Source organism: Neophocaena asiaeorientalis, unplaced genomic scaffold (assembly GCF_003031525.2).
Source record: "Neophocaena asiaeorientalis asiaeorientalis breed wild unplaced genomic scaffold, Neophocaena_asiaeorientalis_V1.1 scaffold242, whole genome shotgun sequence".
NCBI lineage: Eukaryota > Metazoa > Chordata > Mammalia > Artiodactyla > Phocoenidae > Neophocaena > Neophocaena asiaeorientalis.
This window is the reverse complement of record NW_020172451.1, coordinates 8,296,644-8,316,896: the sequence shown is the minus strand read 5'-3', so window position 1 is coordinate 8,316,896 and position 20,253 is coordinate 8,296,644. Positions and strand designations below refer to the sequence as shown.

Genomic DNA, 20,253 nt, shown 5'->3' with positions numbered 1-20,253 from the left:
ATGATTGACTAAGGTTAGACCCAAGCGTTGCTTCGCAGTGAGTTCAGGCTCCTACTCTTTTTTTCCTGTCACTCACAGTACTCACCAGTGTCCAGTGGGTATAGATTGGGCCCCCTGATTTCTGATGATGTACCTCTCTCCTCGTAAAGGACCCAGTTCAACGAGCAACATGCTGGCCCAGCTTCATTTCAGCAGCTAGAGCAATACTGCCACCAGGGCTGGCCCTAACATGACTCTGGGTGTCAAGGATTTGGGCCTCAGGATCATCTGAATTACCAGTCTCAATGATTGTTTCTGTATTGCTGCCAGCCTGCATTTGCCAGGTGGATATTCTTGGAAAGGGTGGCAATCTTTTGGTAAGATGAAGCGAGGGAGGTGCAGATCCAGAGGAACATTTTCTGTAGGGTTGATGGGAAGCCAAGGGGTCCTGCAGAGCTTCACGGTCGTCTCAATGTCCCAGTACTTCCTGTTTGCCATTGTAAAAGTGAGGGAAAACCTTAAGTATTTAAAGTAAATAGGAAAACTATCTACATTTTGAATTTTTTATTTTAAATGAACAGTTGAAAAAACACACACAAGGTCCACTTAATTTTTTTTTTGGACAAAAGCAAAAAGATAACGTTTCTAATGTTTACACAGAGTGCCAAGAGTCTTTGAGTTCAGGTGGCTGTAGAAACCAAAACCAAGTTGATTTTGTGATTCTCTAGGCCTGGGGTTCCCTGTAGGGGTCTACTCTGTGCCAGGCCCTGAGAAAAAAAGATGAAAGATTCCTGCCATTGAGGAACTTCTGGCATGGTGGGGAGAAGGGTCTGTAAATGGAGAATGTCAGTATAACCAGTTCATTCAGTGGTACAGAGATGGACAGCATGTTCCAGGAGCCCAAATGAAGGGTGCGTAGCCTACCTAGTCCAGGGATTTGGGGGAAATTTTCTCAGAGGCCAGTCTTTCAGAATGTGGATGAAGGGAAAGGGCCCTTGGGCTGAGAGCCTTGAACCTTTACCATGGGTTTTGTGTGGGGTTTGTATGCATCCTTAGACCTTCTAGGCAGCGCACTGTTGATTTAGGGGAGTGAATGGTGCTTGCTTCCCTCTCCTCCTTAGTTAATGGAATATAATTCCATGATACCGCAGTCTTTGAATCCTTGTCACCATCACTCGCTGCCCTTACCGTACCTTCGGTAAACTGAAGATGCTGGGGAATCTGAAGACCATGTCCCTCAGAGTTGGGTGAAAGAAGAGTTGTCTTGTTAGAATTGGTCTCATGGAAGCTTTCTTAAAAATAATCTTCATGGCTTCCCTGGTGGTGCAGTGATTGAGTCCGCCTGCCGATGCAGGGGACACGGGTTCGTGCCCCGGTCTGGGAGGATCCCACATGCCGCGGAGCGGCTGGGCCCGTGAGCCATGGCCGCTGAGCCTGCGCATCCAGAGCTTGTGCTGCACAACGGGAGAGGCCACAACAGTGAGAGGCCCGCGTATCGCAAAAAAATAATAATAATAATCTTCAGAAAAATGAATTCGATCTCAAAGGCTGTTTCCCAATCTCTCTCTTTCAGTGCCCGAAGTGACGAAACCAAGTTTAAGCCAACCAACGGCCGCCAGCCCAATTGGCAGCTCTCCATCGCCACCAGTCAATGGTGGCAACAATGCCAAAAGGGTGGCAGTGCCGAACGGACAACCGCCAAGCGCCGCCCGCTACATGCCTCGGGAGGTGCCGCCGCGATTCCGTTGCCAGCAGGACCACAAAGTGTTACTAAAACGTGGGCAGCCTCCTCCACCGTCCTGCATGCTCCTCGGGGGCGGGGCGGGGCCTCCTCCCTCCACAGCGCCCGGAGCAAACCCCAACGCACAAGTGACAGGAGCGCTGCTGCAGAGCGAGGGTGGGACCGCACCAGGTGAGGAGCCTAATGCAGGTGAACGGGGAGGCACAGCGGCTGCAGGGAGTGAGCATGTCGCTTGTGTTGCCCATGTAAAGTCCACGTTAACTATATAGACGCTTGGGGTTACTCAAAAGATGGGGGAGGAGCCCAGTGTGAGATGTGTACCAGCATTTCTCTCCTGAAACTGGGTTTTGGTGTCCAGTGAGTGTGTGTGGTCTTGGCCTGAGCGTCTAATGTCGCTGTTGTTTTTCCTCTCTATTTGGGGCCTTTTTTCCTCCTCAGACAAGAGCATTACAGTTCGAGCCTCCATAGTCCCAGTTTCCCCCACAGGTGTGTGCTCAGGGGGTGACGGAAGTGAAGCTAGTGCAGAGGCTGGTTCTGAATCTTAGACTCCCGTGTTTACGTTCCTGGAATGCCGGGAGAATAGAGAGAATGGTCTCTTAGATGATAATGTAGAATCTTGGGAGGATCCCACCTTATACCATTCTTCTATTAGATTTTTAAAATCAGTATTTCTTTAGAGAGCCCTGGATTTTGAGCTTCGTTAAAAGCTGTATGTAGATATAAGGAATCTTTAGCTGAAGGATCCTACTGGAAGTTTTGAGAGTTTTTAATAGATGAATGCTAAACAGCTAACAGTAAAGAACTTCCAGGTGCCATCCCCCCCCTTTTTTTTTTAAAGCTTGTTAACAGATTTCCATGTATTCTTAAAATATTTTTTGAGACTAAATTAAAATTCAGAGCTTGAAGACCATCAGGCAAGGACAATGGGCTGGTGGTGGTTAATGACAGGACGCTTTATTCTAGTTCTGATTTGAACATAGAATTGCCTAGGTAATTCTGTTACCATCTTGTGTGCCAAGCGAAGATGGAAAGAAAGCTCGTGGTAACACAGGCTTCATACAGAGATAAGCCCTGTATATGAGGCTTCTTGTGGTGGCTGTCAGGCCAGGCCCAAATCAGGCAGGGAAAGGCCTCCTGGCCCTTCCTTCCTGTCCCCTTGTAACCAGCTGCAAAGGGAAGTGTGAGGGAGCGGTTGTGCCGGGCACTTCAGCAGCTGAGTCTAGCCAGGCGTGGACATCGACATGGGTCCAGTGTGAGTCAGTCTCCTGTTTACATTCTTAAAACCAAGGAGGCCCCTAATCTCAAGAGTTTGAGATTCTCTGCTTCCTTATTTTTATATGGCTCTATGTAATAGTTTTTTTTTTCAATGTCATATTGATTGAAAGTTCTTTGGTGAAAGGAATAAGTTTAGAAATTATTGGGCTAAAAACAGGTCATTTTTCCCCCCACCAAATATAGTAAATTCCATCAAATATGTGCTGAGCCAGACTATTTTATCAAGTTCCTTGGGCATACAAACTGATTCATGCTTGTCTGCCCCTAGCATCTAGCTGGGTGGGCATTCCTCATTCAGTAGATGCTTACTGAGTAGCAGTTCCCTGGTCGCCATGTGGAATTCAAACTTTAGCAAGATAGGTCTCTGACTAAAAGGCACTAACGTGGGGAAAGGAAGATGTGAACACAGTACACTGAGCAAAATGGCTCCAGACAGGGAAAGGTTGTTTTCAGGTGGTAAGCTCAAAGGAGTTTCATAGAAGAAATGGCACTTGAACTCGGCCCAGAAAGACAGGTAAATTTCAGTTTGTGAATTCAGAAGGAAAAAACAGGCGGTGCCTATGTGGAATGGTGCCAGGGTGAGAAGGTGCCATTTGTGGAATGTGGGCATCATCAGAGAGGGTAGTGGAAGATGAGACTAGAAGAGTCAGTTGGTCCCAGGTTGTGGAGCATCTTGATCAAACTTCAGTCCAAAGAGTTTAGCTTTATTCTTGTACACTAAGAAACTATCCACTGCCTTCCATACAGCAGTGATATAATCAAAAGTGTGCTTTAGAAAACTCAACTGCAGCCAGGAATGTTCAGCATGGATTGGAGATATAAAGCAAGTACAGGGTGTTATTGCCTTGTCTCAAGATACAGGAAGGCCCTTCTCTGTCACTAGGAATGGCAAGAGGGTATCTTTGAGAGATGCTGAGGGGGCGAGATTTAGCAAATACACCAACCAGGCAGAACAGAAGAGATGACTAAGACGGGTGTGATACAGTTTACCAAGGCAGGCAGCTGGGTAGAGAGCTAGTTTGTGGGGAAGCGTGGTGAACTCTCCTCTGGGGCACTTCGGGCTTGGGGTGTTACCAGAGCGTGCCTGTGTAGCTGTGACTGATGAGACACTCTCTTTCTCAGAGTCAGCCCTTGGAGGTGCTGCTGCTTCGCATTATGCGAACCCCACTTGGGGCCCGGGAGCCTCCTCCAGCATCGGCGCCTCCCCCACCCCTATTCACATCTGGGACAAGGTGATTGTAGACGGGTCTGACATGGAAGAGTGGCCTTGCATTGCCAGCAAAGACACTGAGTCTTCTTCCGAAAACACCACCGATAACAACAGTGCCTCGAACCCTGGCTCTGAGAAGAGCACTCTGCCAGGAAGCACCACTAGTAGCAAAGGAAAAGGGAGCCAGTGCCAGTCTGCAAGTTCTGGGAACGAATGTAATCTTGGGGTCTGGAAATCTGACCCTAAGGCTAAATCTGTTCAATCTTCCAGCTCTACTACAGAAAGCAACAATGGACTAGGAAATTGGAGGAATGCGAGCGGTCAGGATAGAATTGGACCTGGCTCTGGCTTCAGCAACTTTAACCCAAATAGCAACCCATCTGCCTGGCCAGCGCTGGTCCAAGAAGGAAATTCTAGGAAAGGGGCATTGGAAACGGATACTAGTAATTCCAGTGCACAGGTTAGCACAGTAGGTCAGGCATCCAGGGAACAGCAGTCAAAGATGGAAAATGCGGGTGTTAATTTTGTTGTCTCTGGCAGAGAACAGGCTCAAATTCATAACACTGATGGACCAAAAAATGGAAACACTAACTCCTTGAACTTAAGTTCACCAAACCCCATGGAGAATAAGGGAATGCCCTTCGGAATGGGCTTGGGGAACGCCTCCAGGAGCACTGATGCCCCTTCACAAAGCACTGGAGATCGAAAGACTGGGAGTGTTGGATCTTGGAGTGCAGCTAGGGGGCCTTCTGGAACTGACACAGCCTCTGGACAGAGCAATTCTGGAAACAATGGGAACAATGGAAAGGATAGAGAGGACTCCTGGAAAGGAGCTCCTGTTCAGAAATCAACCGGGTCAAAAAATGACTCTTGGGACAACAATAACAGGTCTACGGGTGGGTCCTGGAACTTTGGCCCTCAGGACTCTAATGACAACAAATGGGGTGAAGGGAACAAAATGACATCTGGGGTCTCTCAGGGAGAATGGAAACAGCCGACTGGGTCTGATGAGTTGAAAATTGGAGAATGGAGTGGTCCAAACCAACCAAATTCTAGCACTGGAGCATGGGACAATCAAAAGGGCCACCCCCTCCCTGAAAACCAAGGCAATGCCCAGGCTCCCTGTTGGGGAAGATCTTCCAGCTCCACGGGAAGTGAAGTTGGAGGTCAAAGCACTGGAAGCAACCACAAAGCAGGAAGTAGTGACAGTCATAATTCTGGCCGTCGGTCGTACAGGCCCACACATCCTGATTGTCAGGCTGTCTTGCAGACTCTTTTGAGCCGAACTGATTTGGACCCCAGGGTGCTCTCAAACACTGGCTGGGGCCAAACTCAAATTAAGCAGGACACAGTGTGGGATATTGAAGAGGTGCCAAGGCCCGAGGGGAAATCTGACAAAGGAACTGAGGGGTGGGAGAGCGCTGCCACACAGACCAAGAACTCAGGGGGCTGGGGAGATGCACCCAGCCAAAGCAATCAAATGAAGTCTGGATGGGGGGAGCTCTCAGCCTCTACAGAGTGGAAAGACCCCAAGAACACAGGAGGCTGGAATGACTATAAGAACAACAACTCTTCCAGTTGGGGAGGAGGACGACCAGATGAAAAGACATCTTCCTCTTGGAATGAGAATTCCAACAAGGAGCAGGGGTGGGGAGGTGGACGCCAGCCCAATCAAGGATGGACTTCTGGAAAGAATGGTTGGGGAGAGGAGGTCGATCAGGCGAAAAATAGCAATTGGGAAAGTTCTGCCAGTAAACCTGTGTCTGGGTGGGGTGAAGGAGGGCAGAATGAAATCGGAACTTGGGGGAACGGTGGGAATGCAAGCCTAGCTTCAAAAGGCGGGTGGGAAGATTGCAAAAGATCTACAGCCTGGACAGAGACAGGCAGACAACCCAGTTCCTGGAACAAACAGCACCAACAGCAGCAGCAGGCACAGCAGCCACCGCCACCACAACCAGAGACTTCTGGTTCATGGGGAGGCCCAGCCCCACCACCTCCAGGCAATGGACGACCTTCCAGTTCCAACTGGAGCAGCGGGCCGCAGCCAGTGAACCCGAAGGATGAGGAACCCAGTGGTTGGGAAGAGCCATCCCCACAGTCGATTAGTCGGAAGATGGACATTGATGATGGCACTTCAGCGTGGGGAGACCCTAACAGTTACAACTACAAGAATGTGAATCTGTGGGATAAGAATTCCCAAGGGGGCCCAGCACCTCGAGAACCAAACCTGCCTACCCCGATGACTGCTAAATCAGCATCAGGTAGGCAATGGCTTTTTCTCACAGGTTTTGGTGAAGAAAAGAAATCCTAAACCAAGGCATTTTTATTAAGATGCATTTATTTAACTAAGCTTTGTTTTGGGAACCTTTCCTACGTTAACTCTAGGCTGTTGTTAACAGAGACTCTCTTTTTATAAAATGATAGTGATAACAGATGCTGGTAGTACATTTTAATGTTCTTTCTTGGCAAAAGGAAAAAGTAGACATTCCTGGGTTAGTCTCTCCAGTTTTTTTTTTCGTTTTGGTAATTGTATTGGTCTGCAGAATCCAAAAGATTTATATCTTGCTAAACAAACTGTGCTCTAGATTTAAAAATAAAAAATTAAAAGAGGAGCAGAAATAGACCTGACTTCCATTCTGGTTCTGCCTGTGGACACATCCTCTGTGTTTCTCTTGCCCCGGCGACGGGAAGTAGTCTGTGTTGTTCTTGCAGAGGCCGTCAGAAAATGCTGTAGCAAAGCTGGGATCTGGAAGGTTTCCATCACTTTCCAGATGATTTTTAACAGTTAACCTCTGGAAGTGGAGTACTTTGTTGTGTGGAGATCCTTATCTCATGATAATCAGTTGTCCAGAATTAAACTTTCTTCCCTCCTTATTTGAGTAGGAAACATCATACCTGGTAAATTAAAAATAGTGCTGGTGAAAATTTTTAAAAAGGCGGGGCGGGGGGTGGGGGGAGCGTGGGATTTTGAACTCTTTTAAAAAAAAAAAGTAGTGCTGGTAATCATTCTTAGTTTGGCATTGTCAACTTAAATGTCCTCATATAGTTCAACAAATTAAGGGGATGCACCATTCAAGTGTTCGTTTTTTTTAGTTAAAATTAGTCATAATATTTAATTTTCCACTTTCCAGAGTAAGCTTAGTATTCATTGTAATCCAGTTGTGGACACTTAGAAAATGATTACTTTTAATTAGTTCTTTTCTTGAAATATTGAACAGAATGAGGAAGGAAATGAGGATTGCTCATTAATTCCCTACCTAGAACATGTAAACATTTTTATGCATATAGTAAAAACCTTCAAACTGTACAGAAAAGCAAAAGGTAGTAAGTAAAAGAATCTTAGCCCCTAGGGTCTCTCCCTGCAGGTCTTAGAATTTTGTGTGCCATTCAAAAATTTCGTTCATACCTATAGCAAAATATATCTATCCTTTAAAATTTTTACACGGAAGGGATTGTACTATATACACTGTTCTTCACCTTGCTTTTTTCATTATTCTTAAAAACTTTCCACGTTAGCATGTACATTTCTGTCTTTTAATTGCTTCGTGTATAGTATTGATTTGATGGGCAACTCACGATTGGTCTCACTGGTCCCTTTTTGGTAGATATTTAGGTTGCTTCCAAATGTTATCTGACAGTGATGCAGTGGGCATTGTTGTACGTGTAATTTCATCTACCTTTACAAGTATATCTGTGGTATAATTTCCTGGCAGTGTAATTACTGGGCAAAAAGTTAAAGTGACAATGCCAAGTGCCCTCCATGAAGGTGGTACCTATTTATATTTCCACCAACAGAATTCAGGAGTGCCTGTTCCTCCTACCTTCACCCCCAGTGGATACTATGGTGTTCATTGAACAAATCATTCTTAGAGATACGTGTCCTTTCTTTACAGTCTGGAGCAAAAGCACACCACCTGCTCCAGATAATGGTACTTCAGCTTGGGGTGAGCCAAATGAAAGCAGTCCTGGGTGGGGTGAAATGGATGACACAGGAGCATCGACCACAGGCTGGGGGACCACACCCTCCAGTGCTCCAAATGCCATGAAACCTAGTAAGTATACGGCATTATTTTTGAGGGAGTCTCTGTTATAACTTTGGGGGTCACACATTTTGGTGAGGGCTGTTGTTAAGCTGTTGTTCCAGTGAGATTCAGGACCTTGAACCTTTAATAAATGGTTAGCAGCAAATGCTGGGGACTTGGCATATGTAAAAATGCTTACAGTGAACTAAAAGTCATGTTAGTTTTGTTGATTTCGTTTTAACTTAGGTGTAGTGTCTGGCCAGAATTGAAATTTTCATGTGGTACTCTTTTTTTGCTCAGTAACTTAAATATTGCTCATTAACTTAAATATTGCTCATTAGATCTATTTCGCATCTCTACTCTCACGTTGGTATAATTTTTTTTTAAACTCCTGGCTTTTAACGTGGAACAAGGTCTCTGCTGCCCAGTGACTTCATCCTTCCGTTCCTTCCTTTCCCCTTCTCATACATCCACCCACGTAAGCACATTTAAGATTTCTTGAACCCAACAAAGATTTCTTCATTTGAATTTTTAAACAAAGCACGTCACACTTATTCATGATCATTGAAAATCTAAGCTATACTAGATCCAGCTGGCAATGTGTAGTCACAGTAATTTGCAAACTTTGTAAATGAATGCTGCGGAACGTCCCACTGGATGGTGCTCAATTGAAAAATTCAGTTTCAAGTATCTGTTTTCACTTGTTTATAGTTTCTTAAAAAGTATTCCAACATCACTTTTCTACCATATTGCAGACTTAAGGAATTGTCTTTTGATTTAAAAATGTGGTCAGACTGAATACTCAAAATTTGAACAAGAATAAAAAAATTCTGCTGTCAAGTTTATTTTCTGATATGTATGATTCTTACCATGCCACGGGAAGGAATATCATCTTAGCTATCTGTATTCTAGAAACTCACTCTTGTTCCTATGTAACTTGACTGCATTTTAAAAATTATGAATCTCCTTCACTTCATAGAAATAGCTTTATAAAGAATTTGATTTCGTCTTGATTTTCATTGCAAAATTGGTTGTATCGTCATGGGAAATACCATCCTGTAGACTTGGAATAGATCCAAAATGCTGTTGGAAGGCATTAAGCAGACCCTTGGTGCAAGGAGGTACTTTAGCGGTGCTTTCAGGATTTTTATGTGTCTTTCCCAACTTCAGGATCATCTTTTGTCCATCACAAAAGACTCACTTTTCTCCAGATTTTAAAACGTCTTCTACTCTTCAGGATCATGTATATCTGCAGTTAAAGCTGTAGTTACATTTACTCCTTCTCTGGGTAATTTCAGTGTGTAATAGAGGAAGGGGCTAGATCATCACAGCCTACCAAATTGATGCTGATAGTTAACCTGTGATCTTGTCTAGACTGCAGATACCTTATATCTGGTGTGGGCTCTGTGACTAAAAATCGGAGCTTTCTAATCTTTCTACAAGAAGTCATTTGTTAAAAGTTCAGCTCCTTTCTCTAGAAGAAGGGTTACGTGGATGTCGTCCTTCTTTGAAGGGATCAGTACGTCACTTATGTTGGGTCTTTAATTCCTGTTGCTTGTCAGAGAATGTATAAAGCCTGTGTTTACAATAATAGTGGATAACCTCCTATGCAGAAGAAATGGTCCTGGGTATCAATGGCATTTCCAGCAGCGGAGGGAACAGCCCCCAAGCCCTGCCTCTTGCTGCCCAGTCACAGAGCCCCTGCAAGGGGGGCTCAGTGAACCCCATGGAGGTTCCATCAGGTTCCCCATGGCGTTGCTGGGAGATGATGCCACAGTCTGAGGAAATCAACTGCCTTGCACCCTGTGTACTTGATGGGTGCCTGCGTGGCATCATATGCCTGGTCCTAGGGCATGGCAGCAGTCATTCAAGGAAAGGCCTGGAAGAGACACCTTTCTGGCTCTAGACTCTTCACATGAAGCTATCTAAATCAAATAACTACCCCTTCATAAAGGTCCTGTCATTTGGTAAATTGAAGGTGTGGGTGGAGCTTCTAGGCAGGGTAGTGTACTTCCCTTCTTCCATCATTGTATAGAGTATCATTACCACAAAGTGTATCCATCAGTTCCATACAGTATTTTCAGAAGGAGATTAAGGATTATCCCAATCTCCAAATTAAAGATCTTTGTTTAAAGGGGGATGTTGGTGAAATTTGACCCTGGATACTGATGACGTCCTATTTCGTCGAATATTAGAGCCCTGATTTCCCTCTGTCTTTGTTCTGTTTTCCTCGTTCCCTGTCTACCACATTTCCTCTGTCTGTCTTTTAAAAGCCATTCTTATACATTGTCTTTGCCTAGGATTTTTTTAGTCCCTAATCCATTTCAAGTATGTAAGTATATCCAATAACTTTCAAATTTTCATGGCTATATGTGAATTTCTCTTCTTTCACCATAATTTTGATATTCAAAATCTAATACAGTTTTCTTTTTTCATCCATTTTGCGTGTTCTTTTCTTCACCCCAAGCAAGGTAGACCATTGTTCTTTACCATACCTCATATTTGTAAAGTCCATTATAAAGTTCACCACATACTTTTAGGAGGGTAAAACTAAAGAATGCAGTAAAACATCCTCATTAAGAGGAACAGATTTCTCTAAATTGAGATGTGAAATTTCTTATAAGTAACGACAGGTTCTTTTCAATTGGGGGATTTCTGTCAACTTTGTTTAAAGGGGGAAAAAAATCATTGAACCAGAGGCCAGGAAATCTTGATTTGTGGTTTATTAACTTACTCTGTATCGTTGACCCTTTTTGGATTTCCATTTCTGCTCTGAAAAGTTCGAATGATATTTGCCTTGCCGTACAGGTAGACTAGACACAATTACAAATACACTAAACTGCTGCATTTACGGGGAGGGGTTGTTGAGGTTATCGTTATATACAGCTTATCGTTATATATACCTATATATCGTTATATACAGCTTACTGTTATATACACCTATATATCGTTATATACAGCTTACTGTTATATACACCTATATATCGTTATATACAGCTTATCGTTATATATACCTATATATCATTATATACAGCTTATCGTTATATATACCTATATATTGTTATACATAGCGTACAGTTGGTTCATTCTTCTCTTAAAGATTCCAAATCTATGCAAGACGGCTGGGGGGAGAGTGACGGGCCCGTGACAGGAACCCGCCATCCCAGCTGGGAAGAGGAGGAGGATGGAGGAGTCTGGAACACCGCCGGCTCTCAGGGAAGTGCTTCCTCCCACAGTTCGGCAAGCTGGGGCCAAGGAGGAAAGAAACAGATGAAGGTAGCCCCCTTTAGAGATGCCTGGGCTCGCTTATTCTTTCTTAGAGGGCAGAACTGAGAATGTTTTCATGGACGAAGCCAGGCAGCTGGGGTCCCTGAGGTCCTCAGTGAGAGGGGAGGTATTTTCTTCAGAGCAAGTAACTACTTCCTCTTTACCCCTCATCTTCCTTCCCCATGACCTTGAAATCTCCAATGACAAAACTCTTGCTGTGGGTAAGATGGAATTTTCAAAGAAACGAAATTTTCCTCACTTTGGCTTCCATGTTAGAATAATTCTTTGGAAGCTGTCAAGGCACACTTTATATATGTTTTACGCTTTCGCGTTCTAAAGCCAAGTCAGTCCTTAGAGTAAATCCCCAGGAATGTGTAAAAGAGAAACCACAGTAATATGGTTTCTCCAACAGCAATCATCGCAACTCATTTTTATCTCGTTCGGGAAACTCCAAGGCCCAGGACCCTTTTCTCAACAAAATGAGGTGCCAGTGCATAACCCTGCGTTAGCAACTAGATGATTTATCTACATCCTGTACCAGTTGTGTTCTACACTTCTTACTTTCTGTATCTTAGAACAACTTAGTTTCTCCTTTGATTTGCATAATTTGATGAGGACTTTGGTTTTCAATCTAGAACCTGAACGACTCTCAGTAGAAGCCCTCTTTTTTCATTCCAGCCTCTCATTCCACAGATACATTGAGGGACATAGGAAGTGGGCAGCCATGTATTTAATTTGAGGATGGGAGCCTTGCTGCCCTAAGAAACGCTTCACAACTAAAAATCCTGGTTTTCAAATACCGGGTGCCATGTTAGAAGGTCTTCAGTGGCCAGGGGCTCTACCTTCATCCCCTTTGCCTATGGGATTTTGTTCTGAATACGATTACTCTCTTTTAGGCCTGAGAATACAGGTTGTTTCTGTTAGAGACGTTTGGTTTAAACAGTCATTTACAGTTTTCCCTCTTAAAGGACTTTTATTACTCCAGTCACAAAAGAAATTATTCAGTAAACTTGCCAGCATTTTTAGTACATTCCTGTCGTCTAGTCTGCTGTGGCTTTCTTTTTGTTATTTACAAATTAACAATAAGACCAAATTACAAGATCGTTCAGGAGACTGTTGAGGAAGCAACTGAGTGAAAGGTACTAGCCCACTCAGGGAACCACCAAAATTTAATGAAGTTAATTGGGAATTAAATGTTTCCGCTCCATGACTGATGATTCTGACCTTTCATACTGAGGGCCTCTTTGTGTGTGTGATCAAATACAGCTGACATAAAATTTACCATCTTAACCAATCTTAAGTGTATGGATCAGTCGCATTAAGTACATTCACATTGTTGTGCTGTCATCACTAACATCTGTCCACAAAGTAACTACCACTTCTCTCCTCCTTCCAGTGAGGGTTTTTTTGACCTTCAAACTAAGTACCTTAACACTTGCAAGAATAATAAAATTGATCTGACCAATACCATCAGAACACAAATAGAATTTTTACCCGGAGAATGCACACGTGCACAAAGCCCCATCACCTCCTGCCCCCACAAGGTCCCTGCCACAGTTCCACTCACCTTCTACGTAGAAGTAAAAGTGGAACTGATGACTGGTGCCTTGTTCAGTGGAGAAACTAGTTTGTCCCATTAAGAAACAAGCAGAAACCTACATCCGCCACCTTTGCACTTAAAACTAACTGCCCTCATAGAAACAGCTGTGTGGTAAGCTTGATGATGGTGTCTTCTGCTAGGCTTCTTTCCCATTGGGGATCCACATCTTTACACTATGAAACCAAGCAGATGAAAGTGCTACGCGGATGAGTTCCTCATTGTATCCACACAGAGAATAATGACTAGTTTAAATGGGCTCCTTTCCAAATAACATGCGCTAGCATCAAACTCCTTTTCTTCACTCCTAATACAAACCGGCTTGGGTTACAAGGAGAGAGTAAGAGAGAAAATACTAGCATGCAAACATTATGTTTTAGAAAATCTGCTATTGACCTTCTATTTATAGGGTAAAAACATTAGCTGACCATATATTTTTCCAGTTACTTCTAATTCAGTGCAACGAATAAAGTAAGAATGAAAACATAGGTGTAATAACTAAAGCATAGTACTTTTTTAGGCTAACAGATAACATATCAAAATAACTATAGTTAAAGAGGAATAGTTAGGGTTCAAAAAGGTGTAAACTCTTGGTTTTGCATTTTCAGTCAGTACTTATGCAACTCAGGAAGTTGAAATAAAATAAAATTACTTGATTCTGAGGTTACATATTTCATTTCTCTAGTGCTCACTAAAAGGAGGAAACAATGATTCATGGATGAATCCCCTTGCCAAACAGTTTTCAAATATGGGACTGCTGGTAAGTTTTACTTTTTCATATGTGTAATGTATCCCAACTTTTACATTTAGTACAAATTTTAAGACCACTGCCACATATAGTACCAAAGTACAGATTTAGAAACTGGTTAAGCAGTGTTCCTGATTTGGATTAGGCAGTATTTGTTCTCTATTCTTTTTTTCTTAACGAAATACTCCAGTATTTAAAGGGTACAGCTTTTATATTTTTAGTCCTTGTATCCTTTTCCTTAGGCAGTTAGGGAAGAAAAAGCCAAGTACTTAAAATTTATATAATTTTTGCTGACTACTGTAGCAGTTTTAATATTATAATTTTTAAAAAGACAGCAACTGCAGAATAACTAGGGAAACTATTTGTGATTAATTATATAGGCAGTTCTTGTAGAATTTCTAATTTTTTGATCTCTTGGGAACATTATGGGGACTCCCTGTCCCTGGTTGCCAAAAGACAAATGACTTGGCTGCACATTTCAAGATCTGATGACTTGACAAGTCACAAGAAGAAGTTGTCATCATTTGGCTGCCGCTCTTGGAATTTGATCCTGAGCTGACTGGAACTTGAGCACAGGGGTTTAACTCTCCAAGCAGCTGTTTAGCTGTTCTTCTGCCCATAGATTTACTGAAGCTAATTTGATGTGAAAATCGAATTTAGGAATATAGACACCAACAGCAATCAAAATTAGTCAGATTTTTGTTTTTAATATTTATTTCTTTAATATTTATTTCTTTTATTTGGCTGCACCAAATAAAGGTCTTAGTTGCACCAGGTCTTAGTTGCGGCTTGCGGAATTTTTAGTTGCGGCATGCGGGCTCTAGTTCCCTGACCAGGGATTGAACCCGGGTCCCCTGCATTGGGGGTGCAGAGTCTTAACCACTGGACCACCTGGGAAGTCCCAAAATTAGTCATATTAAAAATGTTACTGGGGGCTTCCCTGGTGGCGCAGTGGTTGAGAGTCCGCCTGCCGATGCAGGGGACACGGGTTCGTGCCCCGGTCCGGGAGGATCCCGCATGCCACGGAGTGGCTGGGCCCGTGCGCCATGGCCGCTGCGCCTCCATGTCCGGAGGCCCAAGTACTGCAAAAAAAAAAAAAAAAAAAAAAAAAATAGGAAAAAAAAAAGTTACTGGGACTTCCCTGGGGGGGAGGGGAAGTGGTTAAGATCCACTGCCAACGCAGGGCACACAGGTTCGAGTCCTGGTCTGGGTGCCACAGAGCAACTAAGCCCATGCGCCACAACTACTGAGCCTGTCTGTGCTCCAGTGCCCATGAGCCACAACTACTGAAGCCCATGTGCCTAGAGCCAGTGCTCCGCAACGAAGAGTAGCCCCCACTCGCCACAACTAGAGAAAGCCCGCGTGCAGCAACAAAGATGCAGTGCAGCCAAAAATAAATAAATATAAAATATATATATATAAATGTTACTGTCTTGGGACTTCCCGGGCGGTCCAGTGATTAGGACTTCGCATTTCCACTGCAGGGGACACAGGTTCAATCCCTGGTCAGGGAACTAAGATCCCTCATGCCACGCAGCCAAAAAAAAAAGTTATTGTCTTCATTCCAGTTTAAGGTTCATTTCCAAGGACCTTGTATAGTCCTAGTAGTAAAGTAAGGTGTGGCTCACACATGAATAATGCCATTTCTCCTCTGATTCAGACGTTTAATTCAAGCCTTTAATCTTCCTTCACTGTTCTTTATTTTCAGAGTCAAACTGAAGATAATCCAAGTAGCAAAATGGATTTGTCTGTAGGTGTGTATCCCTCCACTAATACGAATGGAATATGTTGTTCATGACACCCTGTTGGGACCCCCTGCTCACTTTGAGTTGGGATGGGTGCAGTTCCTAGACACATATTCCACACTCGCTCTGGGGAAGGCGCTGTGTTTGACGTAAATGAGTAGTGTGTGCCACCTATAAAAGCTTGAGACTTGGAGGCCACTGGGCAGCTGGGGAGACCGTGTGTACCACATAAAGGAGTCAGCCTTTGCTCGGCCGTTGGCACTTGTTGTCGTGGACGAGTGTAGGCTCAGCTTTGCCAGATCCTCCAGTGTTTTCAAGAGAGGCCAGAAATTCAGATATGCATTGACATCCTGATTTTTTTTTAACGTCTTTATTGGAGTATAGTTGCTTTACAATGGTGTTTTAGTTTCTGCTGTTATAACAGAGTGAATCTGCTATACATATACATATAGCCCCATATCTCCACCCTCTTGCGTCTCCCTCCCACCCTCCCTATCCCACCCCTCTAGGTGGTCACAAAGCACTGAGCTGATCTCCCTGCGCTATGCGGCCGCTTCCCACTAGCTGTCTCTTTTATGTTTGGTAGTGTGTATATGTCCATGCCAGTCTCTCACTTCGTCCCAGCTGACCCTTCCCCCTCCCCCTGTCCTCAAGTCTATTCTCTACATCTGCATCTTTATTCCTGTCCTGGACATCCTGATTTTTAAATAGTGGAAGCTAGTCCAGATTTTTAAAAATGCTGTGTGTGGCCAAATAAGATACCAGAGTCAGCTCTCAGGTGGCCAGGTCTGTCTGCACTGGGATGTTCCATTATTGACCAACCCCCTCCTCTGCAAGTAGAGCAGATGCAGCATCAGCCCTTCATCTGTGGGACCTTCACAGTGATGCTGTCGCTCACCTGAAGGAACTTAAGAAGAATCAAACCGGGAAGAAAAGGAAACAATCCTAGGAGATAAGGGAAATAACCTCTGATCTGTGATACTCTTAAATACGAGAACAGCTAAAAAATGAGCTTCATGTCACTGTACCATAACAAATTTATAGATATGTGAAAGAAAGTGGGAATAGCCATTGCACCTGGGAAATTACATTGTACCAGTAACATGGCACACCGTCTCCTGCGTTCAGCATGAAGTTCTAAGTTTTAGGGCAACAGCCATGCCTCTTTGCTCTTTTTATTCCTCATAATCGTGTTTCACAACCCCAGCTGTTTGTCTAGCAGATGCTAAAATATTAACAAGAGACACATCCTCTCACTGAGGACATTTGAATATATGAGCAAGATATGTTCATCAAACATATCAATACCCGGTCTAAGAATTAGATTAGTTAGAGATTTTTTTACTAGGTTAGCCCTCAGGCTCTCTTTCAGTCTTCCATAGAAAACCGGCTACAGCTAATATATGTTGTGGGGTTTGGGGGGGATTGTTTGGTTTTGGTTTGTTTTTAAGGCATCCATGTGTGTTCCAGGAAGGACCGCCAGCAGCCTGAACCAGTAAAAAGCTCTTCTGGTCTTACACCTGCACCTCGGGGAGCGTAGTGGGACAGGTCACTCTTGGTCATGAGGGAGACATTGATTGTTAACATCCTCACTCCTTCTGTGTTACTTTTCAGGGAGCCTTCCAGATAAAAAATTTGATGTGGACAAGCGAGCAATGAATCTCGGGGATTTTAATGATATCATGAGGAAGGATCGATCTGGGTTCCGTCCACCTAATTCCAAAGACATGGGAACCACAGATAGTGGGCCTTATTTTGAGAAGGTGAGTTGAATCCTTGGTTTAAGATAATAATTCGTGAGAACCACTTTGGTTCCCACTTGTCTTTTGATAATTAATTCCAGAAGGAAGCACAGAATTACTGAACTGAATGAGCGAGCAAAGCACAAACGTCACCTGCTTTTGAACGGTGACGTGAAAATAGCTGTTGTTGTTAGGTGATTAGGCAGCAGCTAGAACCATCTGTCTTTAGAATGTGAGTATTGTGAACAAGGTCTAAGTTTGGGGGAATTTATGAAGTTTGGAGGGGGGAAGTGGTCTGTTTATAGTGGGGGAAATGCACACTCAAAACACGTAGAAGAAATCCTAGAGGCAAATTTATTCTGACTTCTTTTTTCTGCTGTTGTGCAACTTTTGGATCTTGTGCAAACAGTCTGTGTCTCCTCAGGCCTTGCCTTCTAGCTTTGTCGAGATGATCCAAAACTTCCTGCTTTGCTATTTCTAAGAGAGCTCTTTTGTCTTCTTTCTCCATTTCCATAATGATCTGTTTTTAGTTATGATGGTATACTTTTCAAATTCTCAACTACCTGCTTTAAACAAGTCATTTATACCTATCTGTTGGGATTTTTAACCTTTCTAATGGAGGAGGTCATTCCTTGATTCAGAATACCAATTTGCAGTGTTTCTGGTCTTCAGAAGGCAGTTAAAACCAGAGTGTTTAGATCTGGCACATTTTTGACACCACAGTGCTGATCCAGACAGCAACATATCCACAAGAGGATTACTGTGGCTTCTGTTTCGGCAGCCACGTAGTTAGAGCAATCAATACTAGATGCATGAAAATGAAGTGTCTGGCAATTTTTATCTTAGTGCGATGGACAGAATGTGTTAACTAACTTAGAGGATAAGAATCTATAGGAAAGAGGATGACAGATGGTGTCTGTTGGGCAAAGTATCATGACTTATTATCAGATCCACATTCTATCCTCGTTTACTGCTAATACACTCTAACCTTGTTTATTCCTGGTGTTTCTCTTTTCCCTTCTTGCATTCTGTTGCTTCACTAACCAACACTCATTGTGATTGGCTAACTACTACTACTTTTCAGCTGACTTTGCCTTTCTCCAATCAAGATGGGTGCCTTGGGGATGAGGCTCCCTGCTCTCCCTTCTCCCCTTCTCCCAGCTACAAGCTGTCTCCCTCTGGTTCCACACTACCCAACGTCAGCCTTGGAGCAATCGGCACAGGGCTCAACCCCCAAAACTTCGCTGCTAGACAAGTAAGGAGGCCTCTCAAATTTATAACTGCTTGGCTGTGGCCTCGCCTTGGCCCTGGTCTGCAGTTTATTGCATCATTTGTCTGTCTTGGGAAATTTGTTGATTACTGAATGCACAGAATGATATTAAGTATAGGCTTTAGCTCTTTCAGCCCATAGAACCCATCTCTCTTCATGTTTCTCAACATGGATTTTATTTTAAATATGTTTCTTTTGTCTTCCCATTTTTGGTCATAAGTTTACGTTTAATAGTTAACTAATGACTGGCTTAGGAAAATGTTAAAGAAGCTTACAGGTACCTTCTATCATCTAATTTAGCATCATATTTGCCATTTTTGAACGTTTGATTGAATGGCAAGACTACTTTTGAGGTCTTTTCAATCTAATAAAATTGCTAATTAGAAAGCAGCAGCAAAACTAGTAAGATTAAATATTGGAGGGTTACATCATCTTAAAAATCCAGTGTCTTTAAGTATATTACCCAGAGAAAGGTAACTTACATGTTAGATAATGAAGCTTTAAGAAGACCGATGTTGCCCAGCGTTTGATTCAGCCTGGAGCAGCGCCTTTCCTGGGGTTGGATCTGTCGGTCCTCCAAGGAAGGGCTGTGCAGCAGAAACAGGACTGGCGGGGCTGGCCTGATCATGCCGCCTCTCCTTTACAGGCCCAGGCGGACAGAGCAGGCCTCTGTCTGTCACCTTGCAGTAGCTCTGTTGTAGTTTTTGTGGAGAAAACCAGGAATCTGGGGACAATTCCTTTGTGACAGTGGCTCCAGTGATACTTTCCTGGCCTTAGTTCCATGACTACTTGCTTGTCCTTCTGCTTTCATCTCTGAATGTCACAGAAGGACATTTAATTATTAGTTGCGTCCATTCTGTTTGCACGTGATGACTTTTCACGTAGAAATGAAAGGATGTTATAAAACACCTCTTACGCTATAGTCCTCAAGTCGCATATAGATCGTTCATATGCTTTCTAATTGTTGCCTTAGCACATTTAAAAAATGGACTATATTATATCCATGTGTTCAGATTGCTTAACTCTGGATTGAGAGTTATAGGTAGTTTTTTGTTTTCTTCCTTGATGTTTCGCTCTTTTTCCTAATGTTTCCACAGAGGACATGGCTGTGTATTACTTATATAAACAGAAGAAACAATTATATCCATTTTGGTGGGGAGGAGGGCTCTTTTGGGTTGAGATATATCAAATATAAGATAGTCTTAATACTCTTGGTTAATGGTGATCATAAGTATTCTCCCAGGATCACCTGATTATCAGATACTTATAGTACATAAACTTGAGTATAAGTGACCAGCCAAACTAGCTGTGCGCTGGACTCTAAAAAAAGGTCATTTCTCTTCATTTTTTTGATCTGTGGATTGCTACAAAGTCCATTGTGAACCAAGTTGATTATACATGTTCTATCCAAATATGGTTATGGTTTTTTCACACTATTTTCATGCAGAGTTAATATACTTCATAGTTTCAAAATAAAATTTGAGGGTTTTTCCCAAATTACAGAATATTTCAATTAGCTTGATAACCTTGTTTTTAATCTATATACCTTTCTAAGTTAAACTTTGTAGTTGAGGCAAATATCACCAATAATTATTAGGCTCAGGTCATCATTAAAGCCTCACATACAACAGTGAAGCTTTAGAAATAGCCATACAAG

The 20,253-nt window shown here is 43.1% G+C and overlaps 1 protein-coding gene across 4 annotated transcripts in view; it reads left to right on the top strand.

The window, feature by feature from the left end:
* Positions 1-20,253, top strand: part of TNRC6B (trinucleotide repeat containing adaptor 6B) — a 247,528-nt gene that overhangs the window by 192,112 nt on the left and 35,163 nt on the right. For 3 of the 4 annotated variants that reach the window (XM_024737539.1, XM_024737538.1, XM_024737540.1), the window contains 7 exons: positions 1,553-1,891; positions 4,118-6,466; positions 8,099-8,257; positions 11,328-11,503; positions 13,777-13,851; positions 15,548-15,593; positions 17,199-17,347. In XM_024737539.1, coding sequence (XP_024593307.1) covers positions 1,553-1,891; positions 4,118-6,466; positions 8,099-8,257; positions 11,328-11,503; positions 13,777-13,851; positions 15,548-15,593; positions 17,199-17,347 — 3,293 coding nt within the window. Of the gene's footprint in view, positions 1-1,552; positions 1,892-4,117; positions 6,467-8,098; positions 8,258-11,327; positions 11,504-13,776; positions 13,852-15,547; positions 15,594-17,198; positions 17,348-18,410; positions 18,582-20,253 lie in introns of all 4 variants that reach the window. The other variant, XM_024737541.1, reaches the window with a different exon arrangement.